The 24,955-nt window shown below is 42.6% G+C and overlaps 1 protein-coding gene across 3 annotated transcripts in view; it reads left to right on the plus strand.

The window, feature by feature from the left end:
* Window positions 1-24,717, plus strand: part of LOC137375828 (PRELI domain-containing protein 1, mitochondrial-like) — a 42,565-nt gene extending 17,848 nt beyond the window's left edge. For all 3 annotated transcript variants that reach the window (XM_068043344.1, XM_068043342.1, XM_068043343.1), the window contains exons 4-6: window positions 15,227-15,340; window positions 19,037-19,115; window positions 22,330-24,717. In XM_068043344.1, the coding sequence (XP_067899445.1) occupies window positions 15,227-15,340; window positions 19,037-19,115; window positions 22,330-22,469 (333 nt within the window). In that variant the 3' untranslated portion in view covers window positions 22,470-24,717. The remainder of the gene's footprint in view (window positions 1-15,226; window positions 15,341-19,036; window positions 19,116-22,329) is intronic.
* Window positions 24,718-24,955: the final 238 nt, after the last annotated feature.

Raw genomic sequence — 24,955 nt, forward strand, 5'->3', positions numbered from 1 at the left:
TCATGTTGTTTGGTGCGGTGTATCAGTCCACCTTTCGGGCAATGACCCTGAGCTCCAAGCACCCATTGAAGCAGGCAGACTGTGGTGGGACAGAACCTTATTGACCGGGGGCTGCCCGGTTTGAGGCGGGCGGTAGCTGTCCAGTGAGGTGCAATGACCTCTCCCACCGACAAAGGCAACCCGTGGCGCCCAGTTTCTACGCCAATTTATCTGGACTTATAACCCGTAACTGCTGCCTTCCGTGTTGTTTTAGTCGCTGTGAGGCAACTATGGAGTGACCTCTCCATGGCGCATGCCTGGGCAAATTTATGGAGGTTGAGAGTTGCCCAGTCGTCAAAACCCCCCTCTCGGCCTTTCTGGTGGGGTCCAAAGGAGTGCAGGACACGACGTTTGGCACCAGTATGGCTGCAGGAACTGCCGGAAACATGCCAAAGGTGACACATGACCGCCTACGGGGTTCCGCTCCGAATTTTCTGTTAGGGTTTACTCCCTTAGCCTTGGTCTCTCCCGAGACGCCCACAAGGCAGTGGGGTTGTTGGGGCCCCTGCACAGGTGTAGGATGGTGCCGGTGGGAGGAGGGGATGCAAGGGGGAGGGGTAGGGGGGGGGTGCAGGGGAAGGGGGTGCGGGGTGAAGATGGTGCGAGGGGGGGGCGGGCTGGGACGGGGTTGTGAGGGGGTGAGCTGAGAGGGTGGAGCAGGGAAGGGGACGGGGGTGGGGGGGGTGGAAGGGGGGGGGGGAGGGGGGGTGGAATCTGGTGCAGGTAATAAGCCATTTCCTCAGTGCCCACCATCGACGTCCGGAAAGCTCATCCACGTCCTTCGGGAGGTGAAGCATCATTTGGCAGACTTAGAGGTGATTACATTTGCTAAGGGTTTTTTTTTTTGCAGTGGTTTAAATAAAGGCATGCAGCATTGCCGACAGTGCGCTGCAGATGCTCTCCGAGCCATCTCCCGTGGGCGCTTTGAAGTTGCGGCCGGGGGTGCCGTTCGTGGATGTTTTGGGTGTTCGGGGCACCTTTTCACAGGACTTCTCTCGGGTCCCGCAGCTCCTTCTTCACCTCAATGGACTTACCGCATGCCGTGGCTGCAGGCACTCTGGACTGTGAAGACAGCAGGATCGGAGATTGAAGTATTGGCAGCTGTGCTCGTCAGTTTCATCCGGATCAATTTCATTGAGAAAACAAAGAGCAGGTGTGGCCTGGGGGAGGGCAGTGGGCCCAGGTAACATACACTAAACTAACTGTTAACTTTTAGATAGGGCTAAAATGAACTGATTTAAAGAGCCAGGGGAATTTAAACAGTTTAAGAGGGCAGATTGGGGGAGAAAACGTTAGGGATGGGAGCAGATGGCCATGGATAGAGTTGAACAGCAAGGGAGCTTCCTAGGGAGCTTCCAGCCCAGGAGCCATCTTGAACCATATATTTAAACCATTATTAAACAATAGGCTGCTATTAAGCTATCTGCAGCTGTCCTGTTAGCTTCTGCTTGTTTTTTATAAATTGGCTCCACAGCTTCACAGTTTGTTAGCTGATTAGTTTACTTTTAATCTGTTCCCACAGTATGTATCCCCACAGCAATCTCATTTTTCTTATCGAAATTTTATTACTTTACACTTATCTATGTTCATTCATTTGCCAATTATATGCTCATTTGCAAGGTTATTAATGTCTTGTATTTTATTGTCCTCCCAACTTGGTGTCTTCCTCAAATTTAGTAGTTTTTGATTCCAAAGTTTAAATCATTAATATGAATTGTGAATAATTGTGGTCTTTGCAATGATCCTTGTGGGAACCCATTTCCCATCTTATGCCACCCTTTATCCCTACTGTCTGCTTCCCATCTTTCAGCCAGCAAGCTATCCATTCTGCTACTTGTCCCCAGACTCCGCATGCTGTGACCTTATTTATTAGTCTATTCTCTTATTGAAGGCCTCTTGGAAATCTAGTTAAATTGTGTCTACTACATTACCCTTGTCTACTCTCTCTGATACCTCTTCAAAGAACTCAATGAGGTTGGTCAAGCAAGACTTTGCTTTTTGAAATCCTTTCTGACTTGTATTTTTCTATTTTCTCCTTTAGTAGGGATTCCATTGTTTTTCCTACTAAAGATATTAAGCTGACTGGTCAGTACCCTGGATGTGTTTAATATAGATATAATGTTAGCTGTCCACCAGTCCTTTGGCATTACACCATTTTTGAATGGATTATTACATTTGTGTAATAGTGGCTCTGTAATCCCTTCTCTAGAATCTTAGAATGCACAGATGTAATCTGTCCGTACCACTGGTTTTATCCTCTTTTGAGTTTGATTAGTTTATTTAATATTTTGCCCCTTTTTATTTCAAATGCGGTTATATCATTTCTAATCTCATCTTCTGATGTCATGTCTACTTGATCTGTCTCGCTGGTAAATACTGAATTAAAATATTTAATATTCCTGTCATTTCACTATTGCCTGTGATTTTATGGTCTCTTTATTGGGCCTATTCCCATCTCAACTTTTTTTTGCTTTGTGCCTATAGAATATTTTACTATTTTATTTTATGTTCCTTGATAATTTGCTTTCAGGTTCCTCTTAGCCTTTCTAGTTTTTTTTTTACCTTTCTCCTCATATCTTTTCTCACTTGTCTAGTTCTCCTCTGCTGTCCACGTATTTGGTATATGCCTGTTTCCATACCCTCTATTTTCCCTCATGTCTTTATTCATCGAAGATGCCTTGTAGGGCCCTCCCAGATTCATGGCCGTGAAAAATGCATCATGGACCATGAAATCTCAGTTCCTCCGAGAATTGAGCCATTTTCCAAACTGCATGCGTTTTATTTATTGACACAAGGCTCCCCTCGCTGATTGCTTGGCATGTTGGAAACATCGTGCATTGTAGTGACTGACACAAAGCTCAGCTCGCTGATTGGTAGGCGTGTTGCGAACATTGCGCGTTTTAGTAATTGGCACAAGGCTAAACCCACTCATTGGTAGATGAGGGAGGGCTTCCAGTGTAATTTTGAGAGAAGTGGTCTCGAGTATTAGACAGGTGAGAATGCCAGAATGAGCAAATAAACGTTCGCATTATGCAGCACATTCAGTGAAAGAATTTGGCTTCCAAATTCTGCATGCTGCTGGTGGAATATTATTTTGTACAAGCTGCAGTGTATTGTTGGATCACAAACAGCAGGCAACGATTCATTGCCACTTGAAAGCCATTGCAGCAGAAAGAGAGCATCCAACAGCACACTGTTGGGAAATGAACATGCAAAACAAGCAACAAATTCATTTCTTTTTAAGAAGTTGACAGAGCTCAGAAAATCATTAGTTGGTTGCAATAGAACGAGTGGATGCTTTTGCAAGGGCCAACATACCATTGGGTAAATCTGATCGCCCGAATCTTCATTCAAGATAATGTGCAAAATGGTGGTTGCTTGCAGTGGTTAGCACCGCATCCTCACAGCTCCAGCGACTCAGGTTCAATTCTGGGTACTGCCTGTGTGGAGTTTGCAAGCTCTCCCTGTGTCTGTGTGGGTTTCCTCCCACATGCCAAAGACTTGCAGGTTGATAGGTAAATTGGCCATTATAAATTACCCCTAGTATAGGTAGGTGGTAGGGAAATATAGGGACAGGTGGGGATGTGGTAGGAATATGGAATTAGTGTAGGATTAGTATAAATGGGTGGTTGATGGTCGGCACAGACTCGGTGGGCCGAAGGGCCTGTTTCAGTGCTGTATCTCTAAATCTAAACTAAAGAACTACCTACCGTAGTTTTTTGCTACGCATGTGAGCTGAATGTTCAGATTAACGCATGTGATTCTTTTCCATCAATTTGTAATGAGTCTACCGATGAGCAAGGCAACTATGTGCTGCATGTTTTGTTTGATTTTATGTCTGGTAAAGCCGAAGATGTAGAGTCAGGAAAGCTAACAGCAGTGCTTACAAACTGCATCCGCTTAGAAGCTGTTAATTACGCCACGCTTATCCAAGCGACAATCAAAACCGTTGCAGAATATGGTGCAGATTTCAACAGTGTCTGATTTCATTAGTGACAATGCAACTTGCATGACCAAATCTTTCAAATCTGCTCCAAGGTGTAATGCCTAATGCTGTCCGTATTACATGTATGCATATATGATTTTTCTTGTCAGTGAGCTGTGGAAAAGCGAGTTTGGTTAAGTCAACAAACTGGTCAGCTACATTAAAAAGATCTTCCAACTTTGCCCTAGCCACAAGATTTGATAAAGGCAAACGTTGCAAATGCGGCTGAAATTAGGGAACTAAACATTGCCCTTCCTCCAGAGCTAGTAATTACTTGTTGGAATTCTTGGTTTTTGGCAGTATCATGCAGCCCACCTGCAATACTGCTCAGACTTTGTCTCAGCAGAGCTCTTACTGACACAGAAAACACAGGTTTTAACAGACATTGTAACCCTTCTAAACGATGCTCAGCTTAATGAGGAGGGTCAGTTTGTTGCCAAGAAAGCTACACGACTGATGGATTTAATCACGGTTTGAATCTCGACATGTCAAAATTCACAAAGCTTACAATAAAGTAATGGATATATTGTTCTAGGCTGAAACACGCTCAAACGAATAACATTCCGATGCTGAATTAAATGCCTGCACTGAACAGGTATTTTCTTGGATGGCAAGAAACTCAAACAATATTACAGCTGCGGGGAAGAGTCAAGCGGTGAAGGAAAAGCAGCTCAGAGGTTTCAAGAAACATCTGTGGCATTCCTGAAAGCTGTGTGTATCTTTGCCCCTGCACAAATTTGCGATTCCAGGCTTTGACAAGAAATGTAGGCTGGAGATTCCTGCTTAGAAAAGCATTGCAAAAGAAGCAAATTGTACTTTGCCTGTGCTGCAGTTTTGGAGCTCTGTGGAATGCAGTATCCCCCACCTTGCAAGGCTAGCATGGCACAGTCCAACAATTCAACAAACTTTGGATGCGGAGAGAGCTGTATCTAAACGCAGATAGGTCTTCACAGAGACAGGTATTGAAGAAAGAAACAGTTGCAGGTTTCTCCATGCTCACATCCAACCACTAATTACAGTGAGTAAATAATGTGACCTGTTAGTCAGCGTTTTACAATAGTTCTTCAGTATATGAGAAATGCTATTTGAAACCAAAAATCTCGTCTTTTTTGTTTTAAATAAATCATTTTCATGATTTGTTGTGACACTGTGAAATTCTCGATTTAAATATGTGAAATCGTGAAATTCGCAATTTTTAAAATGCTGTGACTGTGAAATTGGTAAAATTTGACTGTGAATTTGGTAGGGCCCTACTCTTTAGTTTGTTTTTCAGCCGAATGTATTTTTCCTGGCACTGTTGAGCACCATTTTAAATGTTTTCCATTGCTGTTCTAAATCATCTTTGGCCTCCTTGTCACGAGAGACAATGGGTAAGCGCCTAGCAATGGTCAGTGGTTTGTGAAGCAGCACCTGGAGTGGCTATAAAGGCCAATTCTAGAGTGACAGACTCTTCCATAGGCACTGCAGATAAAATTGGTTGTTGGGGCTGTTACACAGTTGGCTCTTTCCTTGCACTTCTGTCTTTTTTCCTGTCAACAGCTAAGTCTCTTCGATTCGCCACTGTTTAGCCCCGCCTTTATGGCTGTCCGCCAGCTCTGGCGATCACTGGCAACTGACTCCCACGACGTGTGGTCATTGTCACAGGACTTCATGTCATGTTTGCAGATGTCTTTAAAGCAGAGACATGGGCGGCCGGTGGGTCTGATACCAGTGACGAGCTCACTGTACAATGCATCTTTGGGGATCCTGCCATTTTCCATGCGGATCACGTGGCCAAGCCATCTCAAGCGCCGCTGGCTCAGTAGGGTGTATATGCTGGGGATGTTGGCGGCCTCAAGGACTTCTGCATTGGAAATACGGTCCTGCCACCTGATGCCAAGGATTCTCTGGAGACAGTGAAAATGGAATGAATTGAGATGTCGCTCTTGGCTGACATACTTTGTCCAGGCCTCGCTACCGTAGAGCAAGGTACTGAGGACACAGGTTTGATACACTCGGACTTTTGTGTTCCATGTCAGTGTGCCATTTTCCCACACTCTCTTGGCCAGTCTGGACATAGCAGCAGACACCTTTCCCATGCGCTTGTTGATTTCTGCATCTAGAGACAGGTTACTGGTGATAGTTGAGCCTAGGTAGTTGAACTCTTGACCCACTTCCAGAGCGTGGTCTCCGATATTGATGGATGGAGCATTTCTGACGTCCTGCCCCATGATGTTCGTTTTCTTGAGGCTGATGGTTAGGCCAAATTCGTTGCAGGCAGCCGCAATCCTGTCGATGAGTCTCTGCAGACACTCTTCTGTGTGGGATGTTAATGCAGTATCGTCAGCAAAGAGGAGTTCCTTGATGAGGACCATCCGTACTTTGGTCTTCGCTCTTAGACAGGCAAAGTTGAACATCCTGCCATCTGATCTTGTGTAGAGGAAAATTCCTTCTTAAGACCTGAACGCATGTGAGAGCAGCAGGGAGAAGAAGATCCCAAATAGTGTAGGTGCGAGAACACAGCCCTGTTTCACGCCACTCAGGATAGGAAAGAGGTCTGATGAGGCACCGCTATGCTGAATTGTGCCTTTCATATTGTCATGGAATAAGGTGATGATACTTAGCTTTGGTGGACATCCAATCTTTGCTGGTAGTCTGAAGAGACCACGTCTGCTGACGAGGGCAAAGGCTTTGGTGAGATATATGAAAGCAACGTAGAGGCTCAGCATAGTGGGGAAAGTCTTCTCTCGAGTCATTTTTAAACAGACTCCAGAAGCTGGCTGAGCTTGTCTACCCTGAGGCACAGTGTGGCTTTCGAGCAGAGAGATCCACCATTGACATGCTGTTCTCCCTTCGCCAGCTACAGGAGAAATGAACAGATGCCCCTGTTCTGAATCTTTGTTTACCAATATTGTTTTCCACTTTATTTTTCTAAGTTCTGTTCTCAGACCCTCAGTCAGCTTTTCTTTAATCTATTGCCCTGGTCCTTATCATGCTTATGTCCTTCTCCGTTATTATCCTAAACTGCATTAGGTTATGGTCATGACTGCCTAGCTATTCCCTTAATTTTACTTTTCATATCTGTTATGATTCATTCCCCAGATCCAGTAGCAGATCCTCCCTTGTTGGGACTCAGTTCCCTCATCCCCATTACTGACCTCTTCTGGCCAATTAATTTTGAGATAGTTGAAATCCCCTATGATTATTCTAGTTTTTTAAACAAATTTGCCCAATTTGCATATTTCTTCCTTCATCTGCCTTCCATTATTAGATGATCTGTAGACTGCCCCTATTATTGTCAGTGATCATTTTTTATCACCTTTCTATCCACGTGGATTCTATTTCTTTCTTTCTTGATGGCTGCATTACTTTTCTCAACTGCCATTCTGTTATCTCCAACTACAGGTACTCCACTACCCCCCTTTCCCCACTCTATCTTTTCTAAATGCTATACTCTGCTGTGTTTAATTCCCAGTCCTGATTTTTCTGTAGTTGTTTCTCAGTCACTATCCCAACGGTATCTGGTTCCTCACAATTTATTATTGCCTGCAGTTCCCCTCTTTTTTTTTACAGACACTGCATTGCTGCACAGACAGTTTAACTACTTTTTAGAGCAATTCCTCTCGCTTTGTTTTGAACCATCTTTTTACACTCCTGTTCTATAACTCTAGTGATTCCCTAGTCATTTATGTCTCTTTGTTTAGTCTGTTCCAGGCTCTCGTAGAGTTATTTATGGCATAGAAGGAGGCTATTCAGCCCATCAGTCCATGCCAGCTCAACACAGAGTTCCAGGTCATTACCACCTGCTGCATAAAAAAAAAGTTCTTCCTCGTATTCCCCTGCATCTCTTGCCTAAGAGTGTCCCCTAGTCCTTGTACCATTTAGTTTTCCTTGTCTAACTTATCTAAGCCTGCTATAATCTTGTACACTTCTGTTAAATCTCCCTACAATCTCCTTTGTTCTAAGGAGGGCAAACCCAGCTTTTCCAACCTGGCTCTGTAACTAAAGTCCTCCATCTCTAGAATCATTCTGGTAAGTCTCCTCTGCACCCTTCCAAGGACCCTCACCTCCTTCCTAAATGTGGTGACCAGAACTGGGCACTATACTCCAGTTGGGGCCTAACAAGAGTTTTATAAAGGTTCAGCATAACTTCCCTGCTGTTGTGCTCAATTTCTCTATTTATGAAGCCCAAGATCCCATATGTTTTGCTAACCGCTCTCTCGACATGTCCAGCCACCTTCAAAGATCAATGCACATGCACCCCCAGTTACCTCTGTTTGTGCACACTCTTTAGAACTGTGCCATTAAGTATATTCCTTCTGCCAAAATGCATCCACTCACACTTCTCTGTATGAAATTCCACCTGCCAGCCAATCTATGCCCTGTTGCAGGTGGTTCATATCGTCCTCACTGCCACACCTCCAAGTTGGATGTCGTCAGAAAATTTTGAGATTCTATCCGTAAGCAATTTTTTTATCCAGTTGGACACTGGCCCTCCTATTCCATGAGCCTCAGTTCTGTTAACCAGCCTTTTTTGTGGTAATTTATCGGACGCTTTCTTAAAATCCATATAAATCCTCTGTATTCCCTTCATCAACCTTCTCTGTTACTTCATCAAACAATTCAATTAGATTCATCACCTCTCCCAAGTGTCAGTTGATTTTGTCCCTAATTATTGTTTCTAAAACTTTACCCACCATTGATAAACTAACTGGCCTGTAGTTGCCAGGACTGTCCTTACACCCTTTTTTGAATAAGGATGTTACATTTGCCACTCACAATCCTCTGGCACCTCCCTCGTATCCGGGGAAAATTGGCAGATTGTGGCAGGCCCTGCACCTACTTTAGCAACATGGGATACGAGCTGACCGGACCATGTAACTTATCTACCTAAGCATAGCCAGCCGTTTTAGTACTACCCCCCACCTCCCCACCCCCAACTACCTCAATTTTTACCCTATCCGTTGCCTCTACACTCTCTCTGCTTCTACCGATATTTTGTCAGATTCCACTTCCTTAGTAAACACTACAAAGTACTCATTAAGTATAGTAGCCCTGCCCTGCGCCTCTAAGCAGATATTACTGTCTTTGTCCTGAATAGGCCCCACTCCTCCTCTTACTACCTACTTACTATTTACATGCCGGTAGAAGATTTTGGGTTCCCTTTTATGTTGACTGCCATTCTATTTTTACATTCTCTCTTTGCCAGTCTTATTTTCCTCTTCACCTCCCTCCTCAAGTTATTGTATTGGGCCTAGTTCTCACTTGAAGAATTCACCTGACATGCATCATACACCCTCTCTTATTGTTTCAGTGTAATTTCTATCTCCCTTGTCATCCAAGGAGCCCTGTTTTTGGTTCCTTTACCTTTCGCCCTTGTTGGAATGTACCTAGCCTGTACCTGAAGCATCTCTTCCTTTAAAGATAACCCATTGTTCCGATACAGCTCTTCCTGTCAGTTTGGTTCCAATTTGCCCCAGATAGATTTCTTCTCATCGTGTTGAAATTAGCCCCCTTCCAATCTAGACGGTCTACCTTATTTTGTTCCATGCTTTTCTGCATTACTAGTCTAAACCTTATGATGCATTGATCTCTCTTACCTAAGTTCTTCTTGACAGACACTTGGCCCACCTCATTTCCTAGCACCAAATCCAGCAAAGCCTCCTTTCTAGTTGGGCTGAGAACATATTGATCAAGGAAGTTATGAACACATTTCAGAAATTCCTCCCCCTCCTTACCCTTTGCTCTAGAATTATCCCAATCAATATTTGGGTAATTAAAGTCCCCCAATATCACCACACTATAGTTCCTGCACATCCCTGTGATTTCCCTGTAGATTTGCTCCTCTCTATCTCACTATTTGGAGGCCTATAGAATACCCCCAGTAGCATGGTCATGGCCTTTTTGCTTCTTAATTCTAACCAAATGATTCAGTCCTTGCCCACTCCAGGACATCCTTCCTTTCCAACACTACATTGTCTTCCCTAATCAGTACTGCCACCCCACCTCCCTCCTTTCCTTTTTGTTTTATAACTTGTTTCATTTTTTATAGCTGCCTGTTAGGTACAGAACAGCAGTAATCTGACTCGGGCTAGGGGGAGACTGCATATCTTGGTGTTTGTAACATATTCAAATTTGCAGACAATACTAAAGTAAGAGGGATAGTAAATCAGAAGACCAAAAGAAACCAAGCAGATGTTGATCAGATAGTGAAATGGGCAAACAAGTAGCAATTGAAATTCAGTGTCAGTAAATGCATGTACATTTCAATGATGACGGTAATAATTATACTTTGACTAAGAAAAGTTTAAGTGGGATGGAAGAGCCAAGGTATTTGGGGATTAATGTTCACAAATAGGTATGGTCATGTGGCCCAGTACTAGCAGTTTTGCCTGAGTCAAAAGTTTGTGGGTTCAAGCCCCACGCCAGAGACTCGAGCATAAATCTCAGCTAACAATTCAGTGCAAGACCCTATTTGCCCTCTCGAGTGGATGTAGCAGTTCCTGTGGCACTATTCGAAGAAGAGTAAGGGAGTTCTGGTGTTCGAGCCAACACTTATCCCTCAAACAACACTTAACAGATGTTCTGGTCATTTATCTCCTTGCTGTTTGTGGAATCTTGTATTGTGCAAGTTGGTTGCTGTTTCCCTACATTACAATAGTTGCTAGACTTAAGGTTCTTAATTGGCTGTAAAGTACAGTGAGATTTCCTATAGTTGTGAAAAAAGCTATAATAGTGCAAATTCCTTTTATTCTATAAAGCTAATCGAATACTGGGTTTTATGGTGAGAGATATACAAGAAAATGGAAAACGTTTGTAAAATTAGTTAGATCATAGTTGGAATACTGTGCATTTTTGTGTTTCTCTGTTACAGGAAGGATGTTGAGACAATAGAAAGGATGCAGCACAGATTCACTAGGATGCTTTGAGAAAAGAAATACCAAGAAACACTTGAAAAATTGGGGCTCCTTTTGTTAGAATGGAGGAAATTATAGGATAATTTGAGAGGTGGGGGGAAGGATTCAAGTGAGGGGAAATTTAGAAAGTTAAAGAGAAAGGACAAGGCAACGATGTAGGAAGGCAATATGGGTAATGATAACCAGAGTGTAACAAGAAGGGCAGAACGTACAAACATAAGAGTGCACCAGCAAATGGGGTCAGAGTATGGAAAAATGGTAAAAAGACATCTGCATGCAGCATTCATAATAAAATCGATGCATTGATGGCACAAATAAAAATAAATGGATGTGGTCTGAGCTATAACAGAGATGTGGTTGAAGGTGATCAAAGCTGGGAACTGAATATACGGGGATACTTAACATTTCTGAAGGACAGGTAGAAAGGACAAGGAGGTGGGGTATCTCCTTTGTTAAAGGATGAGATCAGGCAAGCTCTATTATCTGGAATTTCCAAAATGTGCCAAAGCTGTCCCAGGCTGAGTTTTCCCGAGTGTCATCGATTGTTCTCGGCATTAGTTAGCGATGCTCGTTGGAAAGGCTGGCACGCATAATACAGGTATATTGGTGCACTGACCCTGAAGGATTAAGGGAAAGTTAAAAATTGGCTTTCCCAATGCTGGGCCCTGGGTATACTTTGGTTTTCTGGCGATAACTCTGGAATGGAACAGATTGTCCGATATCCACATGCCTTGATAAGTACAACTCTTGATTAACCAGAATTTTTGATTATCTGGCACTCTCAGGATAACAAAGCCTTTAATGTAGTGAGAAATAATTTTAGCTTGGAAGATCAAAATGTAGAATCAGTTTGGGTGTGGATAAGAAATAGCAAAGGAATGAAGTCACTGGTGAGAATAGTCTATAGGCCTCCTAACAGTAGCTACACCTGAAGAACAGAGTATAAATCAAGAAATAATGGAGCTTGTAAGAAAGGTACTGCAATAGCAAGGGCAACTTTAATCTTATAAGATTGGACAGACCAAACTGGCAAAGGTAGCCTTTTGGACGAGTTCATAAAGTGTATTTGGGGCAGTTTCTTCGAACGATACATTGTGCAGCCAGCCAGGGAAGAGGCTATTTTAGATCTGGTAATGTGTAATGAGACAAGATTAATTAATTGTCTTGTAGTAAAGGATCCTCTAGGGAGGAGTGAACATAACATGATTAAATTTCACATTCAGTTTGAGGTTGAGAAACCTGGGTCTGAAACTAGTGTATAAACTTAAATAAAGGCAGTTACAAAGGGATGAAGACAGAGTTTGATTGGGAAAAATAGATTAAAAGGCAAGATGGTAAATAAGCAATGGCAGACATTTAAGGAGCTGTATTTCATTGAGAGCGAAAGAGTCAACGAGAAGGATAAACCATCTGTGGCTAACTAAGGAAGTTAAGGATTGTATCAAATTGAAAGAAAAGACATACAATATTGTGAAGATTAGTGGTAGGCCAAAAGATTAGGAAAATTTTAAGAACCCAGCAAGGATGACTTAAAAAGCTGAGGGAGAAAATAAATTGAGAGTAATGTAGCAAGAAGTATAAAAACAGACAGTAACAGCTTGTACAAGTATATAAAAAAGGAAGAAAGTAGCTAAAGTAGTTAGGGGCGGCGCAGTGGTTAGCACCGCAGCCTCACAGCTCCAGGGACCCGGGTTCGATTCTGGGTACTGCCTGTGCGGAGTTTGCAAGTTCTCCCTGTGTCTGCGTGGGTTTCCTCCGGGTGCTCCGGTTTCCTCCCACATGCCAAAGACGTGCAGGTTGATAGGTTAATTGGCCATTATAAATTGCCCCTAGTATAGGTAGGTGGTAGGGAAATATATAGGGACAGGTGGGGATGTGATAGGAATATGGGATTAGTGTAGGATTAGTATAAATGGGTGGTTGATGGTCGGCACAGACTCGGTGGGCCGAAGGGCCTGTTTCAGTGCTTGTATCTCTAAAAGATGTTGCTCCCTTAGAGGATGAGACTGGGGAATTAATAGTGGGAAACAAGGAAATGGCAGAGACTTTGAACAAATATTTTGTATCCGTCTTCACGGTAGAAGATATGAAAAGCATCCCAATAATAGTAGAAAATCAGGGGGCAAAAGGGAGGGAGGAACTGAAAAACAATTACTAGAGAAAAATTACGAGGTAAACTTAGGTGACTAAAGGATGATATCTCCCCTAGGCCTAATTGCCTGCATCCAAGGGTCTTCAAAGAAGTGATTAAAAGATATTGGATGCATTGGTTGTAATCTCCCAGAATTCCCTAGGTTCTGGAAAGATCCCAGCATGTTGGAAAACGGCTAATATAATGCCCCATTCAAGAAAGGAAGGAGATGGAAAGCAGGAAACTATAGGCCTGTTAGCCTAACATCTGTCATTCGAAAAATCTTGGAATCCATTCTAAGGAAAAGTAGTAGCAGGACATTTAGAAAATGTAATCAAGCAGAGTCAACATGGTTTTATGAAAGGGAAATTATGTTTGACAAATTTAATAAAGTTCTTTCAGAATGTAATGAGCATGGTCGATAAAGGGGAACCAGTAGATTTAGTGTATTTGGATTTCCAAAAGGCATTCGATAAGTTCCCACAAAAAAGGATACTGCACAAAATAAGAGTCCATGGTGTTGGGGGTAATATATTGGCATGGATTGAGGGCTGGGCTACCTAACAGAAAGCTGAGAGTCAAGATAAATGGGTTATTTTCAGGTTGGCAAACTGTTAGCTACTGCGGTTCCACAGGGATCAGTGCTGGGGTTTCAACTATTTACAATCTATGTTAATGACTTGGATGAAGGGACCAAGTGTATTGTAGCCAAATTTGCTGACAATATAAAGATATGTTTGCAAAGGGATGTAGATAGGTTGTGAGTAGCCAAAAATTTGGCAAATAGAATATAATGTGGAAAATTTGAGGTTATCCACTTTGGTAGGAAGAATAGGCAAGCAAAATATTTAAATAGAGATTACAGAATGCTGCAGTACAGAGGGATCTAGGTGTCCTCTTACATGAAACACAAACTTAGTATGCAGGTACAGGAAGTAATTAGGAAGGCAAATGGATTGTTAGCCTTTATTGCAAGGGGAACGGAGTATAAAAGTGGAGACCACACCTATACTGTGTATAGTTTTGGTCTCCTTATTCAAGGAGGGATATACTTGCAATTGAGGCAGTTCAAAGAATGTTAACTAGATTGATTCCTCGGTTGAAGGTATTGTCTTATGAGGAAAGGTTGAGCAGGTTAGGGCTATACTCATTTAAATTTAGGAGAATTAGAGATGATTTATTGAAACATACAAGTTTCTGAGGAGGCTTGACATGGTAGATGCTGAAAGGATGTTTCCCCTCATGGGGGGACCTAGAAATAAGGGGCATAATTTCAGAATGAGGGTTTGCCCATTTAAGACAGAGGTGAGGAGGAATTTCTTCTCTAGAGGGTTATGAATCCTTGGAATTCTCTACCCCAGACAGCTGTGTCATTGAATATATTCAAGGCTGACATAGACAGGTTTTTGAACTATAGGGGAGTCGAGTGTTATGGTGGACAGGCAGGAAAGTGGAGTTGAGGCCAAGCTCAGATCAACCGTGATCTTATTGAATGGTGGAGCAGGCTCGAGGGGTCATATGGCCCACTCCAGCTATTATTTTTTGTGTTCTTATCGCGTGAGACAGGGTTTATAGAAAGGGACTCTCTCCAGTAATTGAAGGGTCTAGATTGAGAGGACATGGATCTAAGATTAATTGGAAAAGATATTGGTCAGAGCATAGAGGGTTGTGAAGCTGTGGGATGCACTTCTGGATTTAGTGATTGAGACAGAGCCCCTGTCAACATTTAGGAATAGATTAAATGGGTGGTTGAAAGAAAGGCAGACAGGCATATCGGAACAGGGCAGGCACCTGCAATTTGGACTACTGCTCAAGTGGAGGAGAAACACCAACATTGACTGAATAGGACAAATTGCCTATTTCCGTGTTTAATTTCTGTGTAATTCTATGTATGACGACATGAAAATTTAAGAACACGTGAAATGAGGGAAAGGTCATTTGGCCCCTCAGCCTGCTCTTCAAAAGAAGACTAAGATGCTATTGGGTCATTTGTCCATTTGTTTTACCTAAATTCGTAACATAATGTCAGCTTTGGTACAATCTGACTTGCATTTATTGATGTCTATTACATAGTGCAAGTGGAAAGAGACCAAAGATATTTTTCCAGATGAGAGATGAGTGTTGTAAAATTCCTCTGCCACTAATGTCTATGTATATTTGTTTATCTTGTATCAGGTAGTACAGGAGTGGTGTGTATATGGAATACATCCTGAAAATAAAAACTGGACTCAAATCAAACGTGAGGTCTGGATTTCTTCAAACTTGTACGGCCTCTCTCTAGCCATTCAGGTTGGTGTAGAGTTTTCACTTTTCATTTCTTTCTCAAAAATGATTTTGTTTCTGCTTGCCTTATTGTGAGTTGAAAATGAATTAAACTGCAGGCCTTCCTGTGGCATTGTTCTTTGCTCAAGAATCACACGTATGATATTTCATTTGCATACCAACTGTCTTTGCACTTCATCAGTTGTGAATGTAGGCGGTGGCGTAGTGGTATTATCGCTGGACTAGTAACCCAGAGACCCAGGGTATTTCTCTGGGGACATTGGTTCGAATCCCACCACAGAAGAAGGTGGAATTTGAATTTAATAAATCTGGAATTAAAAACTAGTCTAATGATGGCCATGAAACCATTGTCGATTGTTGTAAAAACCTATCTGGTTCACTAATGTCCTTTAGGGAAGGAAATCTGCTGTCCTTACCTGGTCTGGCCTACATGTGACTCCTGACCCACAGCAATGTGGTTAACTCTTATATGCCCTCTGAAATGGGCTAGCAAGCCACTCAGTTGTACCTAACCGCTACAAAGTCAATAAAAATGAATGAAACCGGACGGACCACCCGGCATCGACTTAGGGCTTGTGCCAAAGTTGGGAGAGCTGTCCCACAGACTAATGAAACAACAGCCTGACATAGTCATACTCACGGAATCATACCTTAATGACAATGTCCCAGACACTGCAATCACTATCCCTGGGTGTGTCCTGTCTCACCGACAGGACAGACCCACCAGAGGTGGTGGCACAGTGGTATACATTCGGGAGGGAGTTGCCCTGGGACTCCTCAACATCGACTCCGGACCCCATGAAGTCTCATGGCATCAGGTCAAACATGGGCAAGGTAACCTCCTACTGATTACCATCTACTGCCCTCCCTCAGCTGATGACTCAGTACTCCTCCATGTTGAACACCACTTGGAAGAAGCACTGAGGGTGGCAAGGGCACAAAATGTACTCTGGGTGGGGGACTTCAATGTCCATCACCAAGAGTGGCTCGGTAGCACCACTACTGACCGAGCTGCCGAGTCCTAAAGGACAGAGCTGCTAGACTGGGTCTGCGGCAGGTGGTGGGGGAACCAACAAGAGGGAAAAACATACTTGACCTCGTCCTCACCAATCTGCCTGCCGCAGATGCTTCTGTCCATGACAGTATTGGTAGGAGTGACCACCGCACAGTCCTTGTGGAGATGAAGTCCCGCCTTCACATTGAGGATACCGTCCATCGTGTTGTGTGGCACTATCACCGTGCTAAATGGGATAGATTTCGAACAGATCTAGCAATGCAAAACTGGGCATCCATGAGGCGCTGTGGGCCATCGGCAGCAGCAGAAGAATTGTACTCAACCACAATCTGTAACTTCATGGCCCAGCATATCCCCCACTCTACCATTACCATCAAGCCAGGAGACCAACCCTGGTTCAATGAAGAGTGCAGGAGGGCATGCCAGGAACAGCACCAGGCATACCTCAAAATGAGGTGTCAACCTGGTGAAGCGACAACCCAGGACTACTTGCATGCTAAACTGCGTAAGCAGCATGCGATAGACAGAGCTAAGCGATCCCATAACCAACGGATCAGATATAAGCTCTGCAGTCCTGCCACATCCAGCCGTGAATGGTGGTGGACAATTAAACAACTAACTGGAGGAGGTGGCTCCACAAATCCTCAATGATGGGGGAGCCCAGCACATCAGTGCGAAAGATAAGGCTGAAGCATTTGCAACAATCTTCAGCAGAAGTGCCAAGTTGATGATCCATCTCGGCCTCCTCCTGAAGTTCCCAGCATCACAGATGCCAGACTTCAGCCAATTCGATTCACTCCGAGTGATATCAAGAAACGACTGAAGGCACTGGATACTGCAAAAGCTATGGGCCCTGACAATATTCCGGCAATAGTACTGAAGACCTGTGCTCCATAACTTGCCGCGCCCCGAGCCAAGCTGTTCCAGTACAGCTACAACACTGGCATCTACCCTGCAATGTAGAAAATTGCCCAGGTATGTCCTGTACACAAAAAGCAGGACAAGTCCAACTGCGCCAATTACCGCCCCATCAGCCTACTCTCAATCATCAGTAAAGTGATGGAAGGTATCATCAACAGTGCCTTCAAGCGGCACTTGCTTAGCAATAACCTGCTCAGTGACGCTCAGTTTGGGTTCCGTCAGGGCCACTCAGCTCCTGACCTTATTACAGCCTTCGTTCAAGCTGAACTCGAGGTGAGGTGAGAGTGCCCTTGACATCAAGGCAGCATTTGACCAAGTATGGCATCAAGGAGCCCTAGCAAAACTGAAGTCAATGGGAATCAGGGGGAAAACCCTCCGCTGGCTGGAGTCATACCTAGCACAATGGAAGATGGTTGTGGTTGTTGGAGGTCAATCACCTGAGCTCCAGGACATCACTGCAGGAGTTCCTCAGGGTAGTCTCCCAGACCCAACCATCTTCAGCTGCTTCATCAATGACCTTCCTTCAATCATAAGGTCAGAACTGGGGATGTTCGCTGATGATTGCACAATGTTCAGCACCATTCGTGACTCCTCAGATACTGAAGCAGTCCATGTAGAAATGCAGCAAGACTGGACAATATCCAGACTTGGGCTGATAAGTGGCAAGTAACATTTGCGCCACACAAGTGCCAGGCAATGACCATCTCCAACAAGAGAGAATCTAACCATCTCCCGTTGACATTCAACGGCACTACCATCGCTGAATCCCCCACTATCAATATCCTCGGGATTACCATTGACCAGAAACTGAACTGGAGTAGCCATATAAATATTGTGGCTACAAGAGCAGATCAAAGGCTAGGAATCCTGAGGCGAGTAACTCACCTCCTGACTCCCCAAGCCTGTCCACCATCTACAAGGCACAAGTCAGGAGTGTGATGGAATACTCTCCACTTGCCTGGATGGGTGCAGCTCCAACAACACTCAAGAAGCTCAACACCATCCAGGACAAAGCAGCCCGCTTGATTGGCACCGCATCTACAAACATTCACACCCTCCACCACCGACGCACAGCGGCAGCATAGTGTACCATTTACAAGATACACTGCAGCAATGCACCAAGGCTCCTTAGACAGCACCTTCCAAACCCGCGACCTCTACTAACTAGAAGGACAAGGGCAGCAAATACATGGGAACACCATCATCTGCAAGTTCCCTTCCAAGTTTTATACCATCCTGACTTGGAACTATATTGCCGTTCCTTCACTGTCGCTGGGTCAAAATCCTGGAACTCCCTTCCTAACCGCACTGTGGGTGTACCTACCCCACATGGACTGCAGCGGTTCAAGAAGGCAGCTCACCACCACCTTCTCAAGGGCAAATAGGGATGGGCAATAAATGCTGGCCTGGCCAGTGACGTCCACATTGCATGAATGAATAATTTTAAAAAATGATTTGAAAGAACTGTAAATGCAAATGTTTGGTTTTGCATTATCTGCAGATTGAAAGGCTCCTAAGTAAAATGTTTGACTGTCTTAATCTAATTCCCACTCAGTTTGCAGTATGAATTTGTGCATTATTTTGTTTATTTCGCTTGTCTTTGCATGCCCTGGAAGTACTTGATGCTGCTGTTTAAGCGCCAAAAGCTGTTCCTTAAATTGAAGTTTATCACTTTGCAAAGCATCCACCAAAAATAATCAAATTTGAATGAAATACATCTGTCCTCTACAAGGGTGTCATTGTTCTTTTTCTTTTGCCTCCTTCAGGAATGCGGCCTTGCCAGCTTTAAGAGCAGCATAAACAAAACTATGAAAGGTTTTGAGTACGTTCTGGCTAGAATGCAAGGTACGTGTATAATCAAGGCGCATTTCTTTATTTCATTATTATCATAAACTGAGCTGAACCAATGTAATGCTGGTTTCACAAATAATTATACTAAGGAATCAGTACTGTTGAAACTGGTGACCTGGAATCAATAGTTTCAAATTGGAAGGTTATGTAAGAAACTGTGGCTAGGCACAATCAGATACAGTCTAATTCATGGAATATCTATGTAAATGGTATTTAGTTGGACCGAATTGAAGTCTAATGGTAGATCAGTACTGTTATACAACTGTATGCCCTGAGGAGTACTTGATTGAAGATTAACAACCAGAACTTTTCTCGAACTGATGCTGGATTAGGAAGTCAAATGGCTTTGTCTCTTGGTGAATGTGAAGATTCCTGCTTATGTTCCTTATGTCCTCCTAAAAAGGACTACCATGTCAGTATTTTTCTGTTGGTTTGCTATGTCACTATTGACATTCCTTTGCCCTCCTGCCACATTGGCTGCCGCCAGTAATTCTCTCCCTCTTCCTTTCCCTACGTAACCACCACCATTTGACCTGAGTGTTAGCAATGTTTACTGCCCTTGTTGACTGCCATGTCAGTCATTCTAATCTTCTGTATCCGTAAATCCTAATGTCCTGTCTTGTCTCCTTTCCTCTTGTCCCCTTGTAGGCGAGTTGAAACTTCAGCATTCTTTAGTCAGTTGCATGACACATTCCAATGGTTATAGTAAAACTCAACTGAGGAAATCGGAAATATACTTGTTCTTTTTTTAAAAAATGTTTTTTTTGATGACGGGACCACCACATGGTGTCCTTTGTTGAGAACTGACCCTTTTATGTATCTTCAGAGTCTTTTGAGGACAAATGATGGATAGTTCGCGGTAAGGTGATAAACCAATTGCTCCCAGTGTCAATAAAAAAAGAACAGAAAATGCTGGAAATACTTAGCAGGTCAGGCAGCATCTGTGGAAAAAGAAACAGTTAATGTTTCAGGTCAATGACCTTTCATCAGAACTGGGAGAAGTTAGAAATGTAATAGGTTTTAAACAAGTGAAGGGGGGGTGGGGGGGGGGGGGAAGAGTGGGGAAAAAGAACAAAAGGGAAGATCCATGATGAGGTAGAAGACAGGAGAGATTAAATGACAAAAGTTGATGGTACAAGGCCAAAGAGAGTGGTAATGAGACAGTTAAAGAAACAAAAGATGTGTTTGGAGAAGGTGTGAATGGCACAATGATAGACAGCTGCCATCCTAAAGCAAAAATGAGTAAAACCAAAGCCTGCAAAGGAAAAGGAAACAATGGGGATGGAGGCTCCCATCTGAAATTGTTGAACTCTGCATTGAGTCCAGAAGGCTGTAGAGTGCCTAATCAAAAGATGAGGTGCTGTTCCTCGAACTTGTTTTGAGTTTCATTGGAACGTTGCAGGAGGCCAAAGGTAGAGAGGTCAGCAGGAGAAGGTGAAGAATTAAAATGACAGACAATCAGAAGTATTTCCAGCATTTTCTGTTTTTATTTCAGACTTCTAGCATCTGCAGTATTTTGCTTCTGTCCCCTGTGTCAACTTTGTCACAGTTTACTCCAGTTTCAAAGTGTGTAATTAATTTCTGAGACAAAATTCCACTTAAAGGGAAATTTAAGTCCATCTGAATTGCCACATATTATAAACTGAGATACTTGTACTAATGATTCTCCTCTTTCTGCTTTAAACTGCTGTTCTGTTACAAATTTGCATCTGTTGTAGATATCATCTTTGAATGATGTTATTTGCTGCTGTAAACTGTTTCCATGCGTCTTATGTAACACAGTTGACTCAGACTGCTGAATATCAATTTAAACTATAGCATAACCTAGGGGATGTAACATTGCATCCACCTTGCTATACAAACTGGATAATGTGCTTTCCATATGTGCCCTGAGATGTGCTGCTTCAGCTATTCTGAAGACAAACCAGGAAAATATTCCGGAATGAGAGACCAGATATTAATAGTTGATCTGCTTTATTTCACAGCAAATGAATGTACAGTGCAACAGTTATGATCAGACTCATGTAATTCAATCAGTACGGTTCGTTTTCATAACAGTACAAAAATAATGAGCAAATTAGTGGGTTGTCTTGTTTCACTTAAAAGCAATAATTCTTAACTACCCTGGTACATTGCCTGAGCCTTGATAAAGCTTGCCCTTAAACCTGGTGAAAATCTGACTGACTCCGTGTTTCTATACTTTTCTCACGGTGCTCAGTTAGAAGAGAAGGCCTGCCAAATTACCCTGCTAAACACCAGGAACCAGAGGCTTGCCAACACAACGGGTGTGAGGTGCACAGCAATTACTGAGACTGGATAATTAGTTGCTTATTATTTCATTATCTTTGAGGAAGCAATGTTTAAAGCTTACTTATTAGTATTTTAATGACCTTTGCTCTCCTTTTTTAAAACTTGTGGTAGTGTGCTTTTATTTTAAATCCAACATTTAAAATTAACTTTTAAGTAAATCCTTTTTGTAGAAAGTCAAAAAAAATCCTGAAATGTAACATCTCTGTTCAGCAAAGTTTTGCTCCAGTGACTTACAAATGGTTAAAGATGGCAAAACAAAATGGTTTTACGCAAATAGGTGCTTTTCCCAGACTGCTTGTAACCATTAATTCCAAAACACAAAACACAGGAGCAAAGGATCTGAGAGATACTTAAATTTAGACATCTCTTTTATAACATTCATGCTTGTACGGTGATTCTCTTTTGACATCATGTTTAGCCAAAGTTTTAGCCATGGCTTCTGAAGATCATATTTTCAACTTCATGAGGCTGATGCTCCTGTTTTGAATAGTCTTTGTGGTTGCAAAAGAGACCCTTAATCTGTGAGCACTTAAAGACATTATCAGGATTCCTTTCCAAAATGACAATTATAACTCTGTGGCTCTGTTTAATTTTTAGAAGAGATTATGAGGATGAAACCCTTGCTTCATTTGGAAGACAAATAAATGCTGGGTATTGTACCAGCTTTTTAAAATAGGTTCCAAAGAAGGGTCACTGACCCGAAACGTTAACTCTGCTTCTCTTTCCACAGTTGCTGCCAGACCTGCTGAGTGAATCCAGCATTTCTTGTTTTTGTTTTAAAATAGCTTGGTATTTTACAACATTTGATCAGTGAATTTTCCTACAGGTTTCCCAATGGTCTACATAGTTGCAGAGATGCCCCAGCTGACTAGACTGTGTCTTCCCTCCCATTCCCCAGGTGAAACACCTGTGAAGACATTGAGAGAAACAGCTAAAGAAGCAACTGAGAAGGCGAAAGAAACAGCCCTGGCAGCTACGGAAAAAGCAAAGGATCTGGCCAGCAAAGCAGGACCGCAGAAAAAACAGCATTATGTCTAAGACCTCTACTTTCACCCTTCAACCTGGGAGATCTGTCTGTTCTTCTGTGCCTTTACTTAACACTCCTATACATGGGATATATGCATCATAACACAAAACTGAAATAGTGATATCTTCTGCTGTGCAGAGCAGTCAAGTATGACCATTAACCTTTAAACATAATTTTATTCAGTTATATTTTTCCAGAAATTGAGTCAAGAGCTACTGTTGCAGTCCCACAGACTTAACAGTGAATCCCAAGGAGGCTGCAACAGCATCAATGTTAAGTATTTATAATGAGCAGTGAAATGACTTTAAATCAGTATTTCTGAAATGGCAGTACATTTTAAGATGTTGCATTTTGAAGTATTTAAAGTAACAATGGAACTGCTATCCCTGGATAAACCCATCATTCTGTACTATTTGCAGAATCTTATTTTAAAAACCTGTGGAAAATTGCGAGGGGGGAAAAATAGTCAACAGTTTGAATACCTTGAAAGAGAAAATGGCCTTATTTCATCCTACTTCCTTTGCAACTTAGCATTGTTGGAACCCATTATAAATTGCCCCTTGCATAGGTAGGTGGTAGGGGAATATAGGAACAGGTGAGGATGGGAACAGGTACAGGTAGGAATATGGGGTTAGTGTAGGATTAGTATAAATGGGTGGTTAATGGTCGGCACAGACTCGGTGGGCCGAGGGGCCTGTTTCAGTGCTGTATCTCTAAATCAAATCAAACCCCTTTTTTCATTGCTGTGTGGGATTGCTACATGACACAAGTAGAGCCCTGATCATTCAACAAAAAACAGGTGCTTCTCATTAAGGAAAGCTGAGAAAGTAGGGTGGGTTGTGAAACAGCCATGGTTGACCTCATGCTCCACATAGATTGAGTTAGTTTGGAGGAGAGCAGGAGGGACAAGAAAAAAAAATGAAAAATTGATCATGTACTTGAAATGTCTGGTGAATCTTAACTGAAACTAGATAACCTAAAAATAAAAATCAATTTTAACTTAATTGTACAAGACAGGTTAGGGATTCAGGAATGGAAATACAATAAAAACTGCCTGAAAGACCCACCTCTATTGAGAAACCACTCTAATCTCTAATAAACGATGAGTTAGATGGTTCCTGCAATAGGTGACCATTTGAACTTTATCCCCAAGTTGGTTCCACTGTAATCACCTGTCTGGGATGGGACAAACATGCAGTGACAGATTCATTGTCAATTGTCTCTGCAACAAAGTATCAGAGTCCAGAATATTCAACATCACATAAAGCCTCAAAATATTACAGTGGAAGTTCTCAGTCTGTTTTGGGACCAATACTTTCTTTCCATTTAATTTTAACCCTTTTTGTTTCTCTTCATCTGCCATCTTTAGCACACCTTTATAAAGTTTAAGTTAACAGTCGACATACCTCAAGTTAAATTCACCAGGCTAACGTGCCCAGTGAATATGAAACACAAACATGGCATTTACTAACTACATCTTTGAGGGCAGCTTTTTTCGAAGTCAGTGGCAAGTGCCATCACTTTCCTGCTGACTGCAAAATCCAGGCTTATATGTTTTCTGTACGGTGGTGGTATGTTAACAGTACGACTGCGTAGTCTGCTTACTGAAGGGGCAAATGTTCTAATAATTGTATTTTCTTCAAGTGAGCTTTGACATTTAAGACTGTTACCAAAATATCCAAACAACTGAGTATCTTCAAAAGGTACTGGCAGTCCTAATCCCAGGATTATGTGTTTACTGTTTTCTTTTCATTTAGTTGGCCAGGAATGTGATTAGCAGCTACATGGTATTAAAATGCATAAATACAGTAAACACAAAAGGTTTTTAGTCACATTCGCCAATTGGTTAAAACAAACTGTGGAGTAAAGGCCAGCTCGGGTTTGCAAATGAAACCCGGCCCGAGTCCTTCCATTTTTTCCCGACCCAACCATCTGTTTTTCACTATGTTGCTTATCTGCACAAGCTTAAAATAATTAACAAAGCCACATTTCAAATCCAAAAAGTACATTAACAATGGAGCCACTTACCGGAGGTGGTTACAGAGCGTGTCCGACCCAGCCAGACACGACTCGAGCCCAAATGCCGGACCCGGAGGTGCGATCCGACCCCAACCCCACACATGTCTGGTCCCGTCAGGTTCGGGTCGGGTAGCCGTGCTCTACTGTGAAGAAAGTGGATGTATTAATGTTTACATTGCATAAACATGTACAGTTGTAATCTGCAATAAAGGCAACTGGTCCAGAATTCCACTACACTGACTTGAGTTTAGGTGCTATGTTTAGTCAACCAAAGCATCATGTTGTAGAAGTGGTTCCCTAGTTTTCTGGAATGTTTCATTCTATTCTTTTTAGTTTCTGTTCTCAATGCAAGATTTACAACATTGGACCCACCAACCTGCTGCTGGCAGCTCTTTTGCTTAATATATTTTTTTTAAAGCCTGGATAAAGGGAGTTACATTTTATTATAGTTTTCTAATCTCTGTGCCTTTACATCGAT

Source organism: Heterodontus francisci, chromosome 12, assembly GCF_036365525.1.
Source record: "Heterodontus francisci isolate sHetFra1 chromosome 12, sHetFra1.hap1, whole genome shotgun sequence".
In the NCBI taxonomy this organism is placed as follows: Eukaryota; Metazoa; Chordata; class Chondrichthyes; order Heterodontiformes; family Heterodontidae; genus Heterodontus; species Heterodontus francisci.